At 38.0% G+C, this 13,417-nt stretch overlaps 1 protein-coding gene across 4 annotated transcripts in view; it reads left to right on the top strand.

Annotated features, from left to right (window-relative positions):
* The first annotated feature begins 841 nt into the window (after nucleotides 1-841).
* Nucleotides 842-13,417, top strand: part of LOC136825010 (partitioning defective 3 homolog) — a 471,362-nt gene continuing 458,786 nt past the window's right edge. For 3 of the 4 annotated variants that reach the window (XM_067081040.1, XM_067081025.1, XM_067081019.1), the window contains exon 1: nucleotides 842-1,357. In XM_067081040.1, coding sequence (XP_066937141.1) covers nucleotides 1,220-1,357 — 138 coding nt within the window. In that variant the 5' untranslated portion in view covers nucleotides 842-1,219. The remainder of the gene's footprint in view (nucleotides 1,358-13,417) is intronic. The other variant, XM_067081018.1, reaches the window with a different exon arrangement.

The following is a 13,417-nucleotide window of genomic DNA, read 5'->3' as shown; positions in this document are numbered from 1 at the left end:
AGAATGTGCACCCATTCTCAACAAAACCTATTGTGGCACCGTGGAAATATAAAGATAAAAAAAAGAGTACAGACTTGACTTACCGACGCAGTAGGTTGGCACATTTGGTGTGAACAGGGTTTCATCAAAATGAATCGCATCAAATTAATTATCGTGACTTGACGTGACTCGACCCGACTCGACGCGACTCCCTTGGTGTGAACGCAGACTTTTATTCTTCAGGATAGGTCAGGTAATGTTAGATTAAGTTAAGTCTCTACATTTATAAGCCAAACTGGCAACTAAACTTTCGTTCTGGTATCTGGGAAACCAAAAACAATCTTCGTGTATTAATTTCTAAAAATAAAATTAGTAATATCAATTACGTAGCCAACGAATTTATTAATTACATAAGTACAGGAGGCTAGGACCCTAGGCTTAGCAAAAGACAAACGATAACAAAATTGATCTCCACCTGTTTCTCATACTTCTGATAAGAGCAGTACGCTAATGAATAAGAATGGTACGCGACACAGAAAGATAACGTCGATGGCTCTCTGTTAACATGTTATCAAAAACATAAGCTTGTGTAAAAAACATGGTGAATGACGTTGTATAACTCTCTACAAACCATATGACAAAAAGCCATAGAGTAATAACTTTTACACTTGCTTATTTTATGCAAAACGTGGCAATAAAGTCAAATGCGTTAAATACAATACAATAGATAGCAAATACAAAGAACAAGAACAACAGCAGTAATGTGGGCAACTCCGTACGTCAGTGTGTTTATGTGTGCGTGAGTAGGAGCGTAGTTTAAACTTTGGCCGTAAGATGACTCTGCACTCCGCCGGGAACTTTTAGTTGTCACTCAGCTGTCCGAGTGTAAAGGTTACGATGTTGTTTTCTTCGTGAATTATGAAGGAAATTGCGGTTGATACTGCCATATATTCATCACAGGAGAGCGTTTTAACGAAGTGAACGTGTGAATTACGCGTGTGCAGTTGGTGATTAGCTAAAAATACGCAAAATAAAGGCAGGTGTTTGAATAAATGTGAATTGTGAGCATGTCCCACTCAAAAGCGTAACATGGCCGCCCAGGTAATACTACAGGGTTACCTGAGTGAGTTTTCAACTCTAACGCTGCTTTATAAGCTTTGTTTTATGTCATAAAAAGAAAGATATTAAACTTTTATTTAATTTGAAAACGAGATCATGGAAACTTTAGGTTGCTAAGTGAATGTATTTTCAAGATAAAATGAAGGTGACTGTGTGCTTCGGCACTGTTCGAGTCGTGGTCCCTTGTGGTGAAGGAGAGATACTCGTAAGGGACCTTATCTCCAAAGCTACCACACGCTACAAGAAAGCTACAGCAAAGGTAAGCCATATGCAAGCGGTTTGATTCCATGAACAGGATTAATTAGCAATTGCTTGCACCCAGTATGCAAGTGGAGGTTCTCGGTGACCTTTTCTTTTAAGATACTATTATCCAATGTTTTTATCGCCAACGCTCCGGTTTAAAATGACATAGGCATGGCCTATTGATGGTATTTTAATTTGCAAGTGTTTATGCCACAAGGTCAGTGCTACAACCATATTTTTGCATTGGTTTTATCATTTTTATCTGTGACGAAAGTTGCTCGGGAATCGTAATCATGCGGGAGATTTCAACTGTGGCACAGATGTGAGATGCTCGCAGCATCCCTTGCTCGCGATGCGGTGAGTTGTTGTTACAAGTATTCTGCTTTTAGGTATGGACAGCGTGTGCTTGCTACTCTCCACAGGGTTTATAAATTTTTGTTTCTTAAGAGGAATTTGTCTCTCCATTGTCCTCAGTGACAGTTATTATTATTATTATTATTATTATTATTATTATTATTATTATTATTATTATTATTATTATTATGCCAAGTTCTAGGTGAATTGCAGTACTTCGTTTAAGGCCATTGCAATAATTCAGAAAGAGCCAAAGTTTTTTCCCAATAAAATTCTAAGTCTCATTAATGAACTAAAACACATGGTATGGCTAACCAGAATCCGAGCTGTTATTCCTTTGTTACGACCAAGAAGTTCGGATACTCTTTCCCCTCTTTGTGTTCCCAGAATTTGAGAGGACCTATTCACTACACACGGTTGTTTAATAATTCTGAGGTGCATAGTGCCATTGTAACTCGTTGCGGTTTGCTTTATGGGAATAAGACTGGCTGCCAACGTTGATCTAATTATGTTGAATCTGGAAGTTTTTAATAACCAAGTTAATGGATGTAGTAACTAGCAGTATATTGCACCAATGTCTGCCGGGTCGTAATGCTCTATACAGTGATTGCCCTTGGTGAAAACAAAATGATGAAGGATTAAAAAAAATGTATAGCCCATAGGCGTGTTCATTTCAGCAATAGCCTAAATGGCTCGTGTGCATTTTGATTACAGATTTTCCTCGATTCTTGGATTATCGGTTATGCAGCTAAGTACACTCGGAATCATTATTTTGATGTTTATTTTCTGAGCAATAAACTGAGTACCGTATCATGATTACTAATGTTGTTTAGGAAGTGTTAGTCATCTTAATGAACAAGTTAATTTACCGAATGAATTTCAACAGCATATAATTTTTTTTTCTTTGCTGCATTTTGGTAACGAGGACATCCCATTGTCTTGACGTTCCCCCTCTCAACCCCACCACAGCCCCAGTGGCCCGCTCTCTGCCGGATCTTTATGATTACGTATAAAGACGGAGGTATTGGAATTAATTGGCTCGCAGGAACCATGAACGTTTGACGGCTTTGACTTTTGAGGCTAGATCACCTACTTTTTGGAGATTGAGCATTTTTCTCTTTTTGTTTCAAGTTATTGTCTTGAATGGCAAGATGCAAGTCGATAATATGCTTTATCTTGCCAGAAACACTGCTAAGACACTGCGTACATAGGCTACTATTTGTTCACTTTTATCGGCTGTTCTGGGAGCAAGAGCCCGCCCTGTATTACTGATTCTTTCCCGAAGTGGTGTCATAAAAGGACCTTACCCAGATGAAGATTAAAGCACGATCTTATCGAAATACGTAATGGGGTCTCCTGTGGATGAGTCGTTGCCTTATGTTTTTTTTTTTTTTTTACCTGTTAGGTAATCATGGTAACATATTAAACGTAGCTTCGATGATGAATACAAGTGTAGTTCTCCTCTATCTCAACGCCGCTTGTCTGTGTGGAACTGTCAGATTTAGGCTACTTGTAAACTTCATCATATTAATCTTGACAATGGGTTTCTCATAAAGATATGGGTATTTAATGATTTACTTATTAAGTTAGTGGTCAGCATTTTTACTAATATTCAAATAGCCTTGCCTTCCCCTTTTCAGATTTTCCACTGAGGAAAAAGACTGGTTTATGTCTAGTAAATGCTGATAATATAATTACTTTTGGTTCATGTCTACATAAATTGAATGGCGGTCTGGAATGTTCGGATTTTGTTCAAACCCCAGCTTCAATGATAAATGCGGATTTCTGGGATGAGAACATTGCCTTATAGTGTATAGCCCACGTGGGAATGGGAAGCCGGAAATTCAATGGGTACAAATATGCAAAGGTTTGAATTTTAGATTTCTGGAAATAACAACTCAGTGTGTATTTTTGATAGATAAGCTATTCTGATTTTGCATACAATTCCGTATTGGTAGTAGGGCCCCTTTTCTTTGTGACACCAGAAAACTCTCTCTCTCTCTCTCTCGCGCGCGCGCGCGCGAAAAAGCTGTTCCAGTCTCTGTAGGTTGAATCTGACATCGCTTTTGATCTCCTAATTTCATTCGCTCTATTGTGCTGAGTTTATCTTATGAGTTCCTGACTCTGTGATACGTTACCTCCCGAAACATTAATTCTTGCGATCTCGCTGTGACTCGGACACAGCCTGATTCCTTTTCGCACCTTTTAGCCAACTCTAGTGACAAATTTGAATTCTCTTGTTCGGCATCTTACAGCCAAAGTCAGCGCAATAAGTTAAGTAAACAAACTGAAAGTATGCTGTATCATTACTTATCAGAAATATTCCCGGAACGAAATTTTTCTACCATGACTATTGACAATAGCCATCGGCTTTAGAATCAGATTAGTCTGTGGTATCAAATAGACTAACGTTTACGGGAAACAAACAGCCCTCCTTAAAGGTTACCGTTTGAATGCGTAAAGACACGTATGAATTGTATATTTAGTAGTATTCAGCCTTATATATACACTTCCGTCCGTTAAATGAAGATAATTGCATGTTTATTTTAGCACGCCATGCGGCTCCTGGAATAAATTGTGCACACATTGATGATGTTTGTGTTGGTGTGTGACACCCTCTCCAGTACAGTCGGATGAAAAGTTGCAAGCTCCATATGGTGATTGTTATGATTATTGTTCCAGAGTAAATATTGCGAGAGCGAATAATTCGACATGAAGTGAGCGGAACGTTTTTCTCCGATCTCAGACGTTGCTAAGCCAATGCTTCTTGGTTCCGGTAGTGGATAAGTTTTCTCTTTTCTTTGGGTGTGGAAATTCAGATTTCCTATTCATCCCTCTCCTGTTCACGCACAATTTTGGACGCTTTGCTCTGTTAAATTAAATTAAAGCCCAGGTTATTCGTACTGCAACCGTAATGTTTAATCATTATTGTAACAGTTATTGACTTTGGTATTTGAAAGCAAATCTGTAGTAATCACAAATACAGTATCATAATTTATTTATTTGATAGTTGCTGATGTTCTTGAAACCAAACTAAGCTAAAGCTAATTCATAATTTATCACTAATGATGTGTAATCATTGTGGTACCATATTAACTGATATTGGAGTTTAAAACTCAACTTGAACCTGAGTTGCTCTAGAATAACAGAAAGCTTAAAAAACATTTCATTTTCCACTATAAGTTATTCACTGCTGTTCTGCTGCCATAAAATATAGTTTGTGATGAAAGGTTTATTTCATAATTTTTTTATTTTCTTAGTTTAATGAATTGTGGAGCCTTTTTAGGACATTTGTCGTATCCTTAACACGTTCAGTCCTTATACGAAAAATGAGTGAAATCTTATCCCGTGAGAAGAAAAAGTGTGCCCTTTAAAATAGGGGGATTGTATCAGACAAAGAAAGCACAGCCTTGAAAGGCATCCAACAGGTTGGTCCAGGAGGGAATTGCTGACCTAAGCTTGCATAGGCCTAAAATAGTTAGATCAGGAGATGGTACGGGTCTGGCCTCCGCTGTTCAGAGATGGGGGACTCCAGCGTGAGAAGGTGGTATGGAATATAGCCTAAGCGAACAAATTCTTGATCAGACGAATGTTTCCGATTCTTATCTTCTCCTGAAGACAAACAGAGCAACTCTTACGAACAAGAATAGGCCAAACGTGTGAAAATTTTTAAAAGGTTCTGGTAATGTCAACAATAGAAAAAATTATTATTCAGCGAAAAGAAGAATTTGTCATTGCAATACCACACCTGGAGTTTTTTCTTTTAGAAATAGCCACAGATTATGAGATGAGCTACGTGATCTCACTGGAACAAATTTGAAGTCGCGTACAAAGAGTTTAATGTTGTTTGCTGAAAGGAATTCGATTTCATTAGCATTAGAAAGTGATGAGGAATGGTTATTGTAGTATATTTAGCATACATTACATCCTATTTGTTTTGCATGACTGATTGTGCCAAATGCTTTTGGTATTTCATTAGTCAGGATAACCCATAAGCTAGCCTTTAGGATCAAAGACAAACTCTGAAAGTAATTAAACCTAACAGATTTAAATGCCAGACGTATAATATCACAAATTTATGGAAAGGGATATTCGTTTGTTTTTTGTTTTTTCATATTCCTTCGTTATGTGATGGTTATAGAACTAGGCTCTCGCTTCCCGTGTGAGACTACCCTTCCTTGCCTGTGTGCTTGACTCTCTCTCTGGTTTCGTGGGGCAGTGGTAGTTGGCTCAGCTCGCAAACAGGGATTGGTGTTCGATTCTAGACAAATTCACACGAATGATATGTCTCTGTCAACCTAAGCATTTATTTATCTACTTAGTTGTTAATTGACTTTAGAGGGTCGCAGCTAGGGGAGATTGTGAGAAAAGAGAAAAATGATGAGTGGACGCGTTCATCGTCCCGCCAAAATGTATGTATACCATCAAAACGGGAGTGTCTCGGTGAGTGATCTTCACTCGAATTGGGTTGATGCCGCTCGTGTTCTCTCTATGTAGTGTAGAATTTTGGCAAGAGAGCAGTATATTTCATTCATCGTTAATATGCCTTTGCTAAATGTTGATTCCCGATAGATTAGGTAAAAAATTTCATTGTGGGTATGCTCTTGAGCAAGGGTACTCTATGCAACCGGGCATTCCTTTACTCCGCGCCCAACCTCTAGAAAATTTGACCTTCCTCCGTGCCTTCGTTGAAAAAGAAATGCTGCCATTGTCTAGCTAGCATGAGAATTCCTTGATTATTTTAGCTGTATCCGTGGTGTAGTGGAGTTCGATGTTCATTCCCAGCTTTTGTCTATTGGAGTGCTTTTATTTTGCGTTGAGCTTTGTTTGCTTGGATCGAACGGAGTCAGTCATCCGGTAGAGCAGGAAGAGGACATCAGTCTATAACGGATATTGGAAAGAAAAAGCAGGAAGTTCTTCAGAAAAATGTGGATGTCTTATGTCCAATAAGCTGACTAGGTCTTGCAGAATAAGGAACTGCGATATTATTTAGGCAAAAATTGTTCCTCTAGGAGTCATTTTATCTAAAAAGTGCAGATTTTTTTTTTTTTTTAGTGGGCTAGTTGCTAATGAATGGACAATTGTCAATTATGTGGCCAGTATCAGATTCGGTAGGCTCTGGTGTGCGTAGGCTAAATTATTAACTAGCGTTGTTTTTCATCCCTGGCTCACAGCTGCTGCCATCCACACATTTTACTTTATTCAGGCCCACCTGCCTCGTAGCGGCCTGGTGAGGATTGTAATTTCTCTCTCTCTCTCTCTCTCTCTCTCTCTCTCTCTCTCTCTCTCTCTCTCTCTCTCTCTCTCTCTCTCTCTCTCTCTCTATTTGTTGTACTGTGCTAGTCATTTCCGGACTGTCGTGGATCGATTTATTTGCTCATTGCTCACGATAGAATTTTTTGTTTATTTTAATGGCGGCTATGTTGCTTTATCTGGTAAGGAAATTGTTTACGTTTTATTTATCCTTTCATTATTGTAGGAATGAGCATAAATTTGTTTTTGCAGCCATGAGTTGTTTCGGACTCCGGCAATGCTGTTAGGTAAACGCAGGACCCACAAAGTGGTCCCTGGTAAACGTGTAGTCGACGATGACAATATATTTTATAGAAACATTGCTAAAATCTTTTACATCATTCTGGTTTGTCCATTATAGGATTCGTCTCGGCCGGAGATCTGCCCATGCAATGAAGGAATCTTGTGTAGGAATCGACTGACGCTGTTTCCTTTATGGTTGCTGATCCGTTTTTCATATTTCGTCTGCACTTTTCTTATTGTTTCCTTTAGGCCTGGGATGGATAAGGCCGTTAGAGTGCGTCTCCCTTCGACCTTTGTGTTAAAGCTATTGGTAAGTTCTTATTAAGCGTAAAAAATACCACTGGCCCATGTGGTTACAGGTAAGTTTCAAACTTCCAGCCGTTACAGCCATTGGCATGCGGCCATTATTGATTGAGTAGTCCTTTGGAGAACTCAGAATTTGTTTGACTTGATTTTGATTTAAATGTGAAACTTCAAACGGCCGTTTCGATAATATGCAAACAGATGCACAGCTGTGAATGTTTTTGCTCTTGTATGGCATGGCGAGACGATGTACACCTGGTTGGTGCGGGAAAAACACCTGCTGAGGTAGGTCACACTATTAGACTGAATGGGCTGAAAAAAAATTATATATATATATAATATATATATATATATATATATATATGTGTATATATATATATATATATATATATATATATATATATATATGTGTATATATATATATATATATATATATATATATATATATATATATATATATATATATATATATATATATATATATATATATATATATATATATATATATATATATATATATATATATATATATAAGTAATGTGCCTTTTGCCTCCTGTAGTGGGTTACGTCAGATCGTGGTACCCTTCCTGTTTTCTGCAAGAATTTGTGGGAAAAGGCTGCTAGCTCCACGCATTGCCTCATTGATGTTCAAATGGCCTGTGTGCCAACAGCATTGGTAGTCACCCTTCCACTTACTGATAAGACTCAGCGTTGCTTGATTTTGCTGCTCAATCGACTTGCGTAACAGCGAAACCGAGAGACTAGCAGGGGTGCACCTTTTTGGTTTCATCCACAGTGTTGGGGGGGGGGTAAGAGTATATAGGCTAGTTGATCACAGTAAAACGTTTCTTGGCATTCGATATGAATATGCATCTTAACTGATGAGTGTAGCATGAAACAGTAATTTCGCAATGAAACTTGATAAGAAAATTTGAGTTCTTGTCGGTAAAGATATAAATTTCATTTAATAGCCTGGCCTATATGGAATTCGCCAAGAGTCCGATTTTCCCTTGTTTCTCCTCACTGACCTGCTCCCTGTTTTCGTGTTTTGAAATTCTAATATCTGAAAATTATTAAATATGATGACAGCCATTTTTGCTTGTTTCACTTGGAGTGTAGAACGGTATGATAAATAATAATAATTGTTTGATTTTTTTTTAGGTCATATTAGTGACAGAGGCCAATATTGTTTCACTGTAACGTTAGTGAAGCCCTCTTTCTTATTTGTTCAGTTTACTAGGCTATCAATTTTAGCAGCTATTGCAATGCATTACTACCCTAATGCTATTCCCCTTGCATTTTTATCTCTTTAATATAATTTATTTTTTCTTTTTAATATGTGAGATCTCTTCTTTCTCTATTTCCCTTTACCTTCTCTTACTTCTTCCTAAAGCACACTATATTCTTTGGAAGCTTGAATTTCAAGCCAGTGGCCCCTGTGGGCTTTTTCCATATGAATAGGGTTCATCTTCTGAATAATAATAATAATTATTATTATTATTGTTATTATTGTGGCCGACAGATGATTGTTCCAAGTTTCCTTTTTACCATTGCTAACACTAAATAGCAGTATCGGTAATAATTTAGCCTAACTGAATATCAAGTTCATTGTAGATAGGCTATGTCAGGAAAGCGGCAAATTTTTTTGTGTTCAGTGGTAGAATTAGAATTATCTGTGTGCATGGATATTTACCCCTATATTCTTCTGGTTTCTTTCTTTTTGATCGTGCAGTGGCATTCTGTTTAAAGTTAATATATACTGAAAGTTATGTCCTCTTAAGATCATGTGATTTGATTGTTTGTTCACAGATGACAGTTGTATAGAATGATTTTATTTGATTTGTGTATGATACAGAAATCCAGCCCACCCTCCTCTCTTCCTAAAAGCTTCTTAGGCGAAACTAAAGTCATGTCTTGGTACAAATATCTTTTTTGATGGTCATTCGTTTTTCTTTATTTCTTCGTGTATTACGCATGACGCAGAACTGATGTGAACTGTTGTCCGTATTTTTAATATTTGATTTACCCTGAAAATTTCTTCCCTTACCTCTGACTGTCACGGCGACGTTATAACTAACTTAGGTGTTAGTTGAATGCATAGGCAGATAAACTTTTAAGAAGGTTATCTCAGAACATAATCTTGTTTCATCAAAATACTTTAAAATCTTAATGATAAACTGAAAGACACTCCTCTGACTGAAAAGCCAGTTTTCTTTTCTCACATATCAAGTAACAACACACTTTTGCTAGACTCGGAGAGAGTTTGTGTATTTCGTCATGGAATGTGAACTTTAGTTCATCTTGGTTGTAAAATGGACAGTACTTTTTTTGTTTTAACCTGCCTTAAAATTGATATATATATTCCTTATTAGTACACTGCGTCACATTATACCATGCTTTCTCTTCCTATTTGGGAAAGAGAGGCACGGAATTATTATTTTTCTTAGATATGTTGTTTGGTTCTTATAAAAAAGCCAAAAGTAAAAGCCTTGGAATAGTAATAGTGCTTGTATATATATACTATATATATATATATACAATATACAAAGTCAGAAACAAGTCAGATCATTCTTATTTGGAGTCCGTGAGAATTTGGTTTCCCAGTTTGGGATGTGTGTGCTTTCAAAGGAGAGTCGGTAGGACAGACACGTGTGTGGCATGACGGGGGACAGTTCGTGCACCTTTCTATGAAGGAAGCTAAAGTCGCCTTTGAGATCGGGTGTTGTACAGGTCATATTCGCACGGCGGAGAGCTGTCACGCTGTCTACTCCACAATGTAAAGATATGTGTTCGTCTGTGTTTTGTTGGCATTGGCTTCACAGGGAGAGCCTCAACGCACAAGACTGTTGCTTTTGCCTCGATCCTTCTAAGATACTGTAGTCACCGAAAGTTGTTTTGTGAGTGTTGTCCTATTATCACTTTCATAAACGTAGGAGTCCCGAAGTAAGGGCTTAGAAAACTGGTTCTCATTGAAGGTTCCGAACGGGCCAAGTCGGTGGCCAGTGGGCGGGTAGAAAGTGACGGCATCTGGCCTGAGCTTTCAACCATCAGAATTTGGCGCCAAAATCTGGTTCTCTGCCGGGCATCTCCTCTCCCAAACGTGTTTTCAGCGCTGCTGATGTCTGGCCATACTGAACTGTAGTTCTGTTTGCCCATTTTTCATTTTCCCTTGAGATGACTACTGTAGTACCCGGACTCTTTATCCTAAGTGGAAGTCTGTCTGTTGTAGGGAAGGAGGGGAGAGCCTCATGTCGGTTTATGGTCGACATCCTGATTCTGTCGTAGAGGTCGTCCGTGTGTTGGTCTTTTCAAAAGTTTTATACACGCGTAACTTGAGCCAGGAAGCTGTAAACGCTGCCCCCATGCTCATTGGCAGAGAAAAAAAGAGAACTCGATGTATTTCCGGATCTCGATGTTTTTTCCCCCCACTTGCATGAGGAAGCTGACGGAAGTGGGAATGAGTAGGTTGTGACTTTGTAGCTTTTTTTTTTTTAACATTCTTTCGGTTAAAGAGATTCAGTTGTATTATTATTATAATAGTTTTTTTTTTTTTAACCGGCGGTATCATTCAAAATGGCAGTGGATAAGCACTCGTCTCTGTTGGTTGGATGGAGCCCGCAGGTTCTCACCAGGCCTCCTACTTCCTTTGAAATCTCGCTATCAGGACAAGGGTCCGGGCCGGCTTAGGTTATGCCAAACCAACCATCCGCCCTTCGTAATAATTTTCAATGTTATTATATACCTTTTTATTTTCCCGTGGACTTTTAAAAATAAATGTGGCATTCCTTTGATTGGCTGATCTCAATACCACGTTCCACCGCATTCTAAGCCATCACTATTGCTGCTTTTTGGGTGTCACTCTTAATGCGTCCTGCACTTACAAAGTTGATGTTCGTATTGCCAGATATATCACGTCTCATTTTACTGTCTTTAGAATACTTTTGGTGTGAGCAGCATCTAAGGGTATTTATCATTAAAACAAACGCTGTAGTAAACTTTATTTGTAATAAAATAACATCGCGAGCGTTTCCTGAGTTTCCGCGTGCTACTCGATTTGCAGTGCGTCAGCAAACCTTACACTCTAGCTAGTTTTTTTTAATAAGTTGACCACATTAATAGTGGTCGTTTTCTAGTTTTTTTTTTTCATAATATTGGGCACATCCTTCTGTGAAAGCCCCCAACAATTTTTGTACATAGGCAGATGAAGAACATTTCGTTTTACTCTTCCTTTACCCACCAGAGGGGTGGCTCCAGATGTTACCCTTCCTGTCTGCAAGGCTTTCTGGATTAGGTTGTTAGACCATAGCTCTTTCCATCCTGGTTTCTACCCGCATAGTCAACTAACTATCAGGTACCCAATGTCATACGTAGGCCAACAGAGGCACAGGGATTAACAGAATGAGAATAAAGTTTTCTGCCTCGGCCGGGAATCATTTTCTGATCTATTTGCTGGTCATACAATAGTCATTATTGCTAGACTCTGAAATATAATATGTAGGCCCTATTTATCTAATTATATATATAGCCTATCTATCTATCTATATATATATATATATATATATATATATATATATATATATATATATATATATATATATATTTATATATATACTGTATATACACATAGTTTTGCCATTAACTGTTACCCAGTTATGGTATATTCAATTCTTCAAGGTATGAGATCCTTTGGCTGGCGTAAATTAATTCCTGTTGAACTCATGATGCACGATTTTTTTTTCTGTTAAGAATATCCTTGTCTTTGGTTTTTTGTCTTATTAGGTTTTTTTATGAATTAATTTAATCGCTTGCACGCTCGCACACATTTTATACATTATATATATATATATATATATATATATATATATACATATATAGTGGTGTCTGCATTTTTGCAGTCACAGATAATAACAAAAAAAGATATTGATACGAGTGGGTGGAGGTCAAAAGAATGACTATTGATTTTGCAAGCTTGTAGGTTCGGCATGGGGACGGGGAGACGGTCGACCTTTTGGTCGGTGTCCGTTTGTAGACTAGGGGATAAGGGGGTGGGGGTCATGGGGTGGGCAATAGGTGAGTGGCTCCTAACTGACTATAATAGTATTCAGACCAGTACATGTTATGACTTACGACTGACAGACATAATCCTGCAGTTGGCATCTGCTTGTTTGTTTCCCAGGGGGATATTATGTGACCAATTATTGGTAATACATGGCAAATGAATTTAGGGTAAAAGCTCTTTATGGTTGATGAAACAATGGGCTTGCACAATGAAAGAAGGTAGGATATGGTTATGAGTATTTTAGCGTTGATTTAAGGCAGTTACTACTGTCGTTTGTTAGGGATTTGGTTTCTAAAGCTTAATGAACGGTATCGCGTCATTGTTTTGATGAGTTCCCTCGTTACCAATATGATTATTCATCTGCACAATGGTAAAGGTAATTTTAAATCCGTAATAGTATTTGTTAGAGCAGTCCCCAACATTTGGTATGTTACTGGGGTCAACCTAGGTCATCAAAATTTAAATGTTTTTAGCGTTGCCTACGATTGTTTCAGTGAATCAGTTAATTTCTGTGCCCTAGGTTCTCCAGTGATCATGTCACACATTTTAGATAAATAATCCGCCCACCGGAACCATGCTTACAAACCTTTTGTCTTACCAATCTTTAGATGCAGAGACACTAAGAAAGTGAACACTGAAGACTATATACTGTACATGTGTATAACCGTGCATTTCGTTACCACTGAATTTGGAGGACTTCATCGTGTTATCCTCAAGTTACCTTATACAAGCCACCAAAAATCATTTAGTTAGACCAAACTGATACTCAATTCTCAAGACGCAGAGTCCTCTAAAGAAAGCGGTGAAGTACTTTTGACCATTAGG

This window comes from Macrobrachium rosenbergii, chromosome 36 (genome assembly GCF_040412425.1).
Source record: "Macrobrachium rosenbergii isolate ZJJX-2024 chromosome 36, ASM4041242v1, whole genome shotgun sequence".
Taxonomy (NCBI): domain Eukaryota; kingdom Metazoa; phylum Arthropoda; class Malacostraca; order Decapoda; family Palaemonidae; genus Macrobrachium; species Macrobrachium rosenbergii.
The sequence above is the reverse complement of the archived record's forward strand: the minus strand, read 5'-3'. Positions and strand labels throughout refer to the sequence as shown.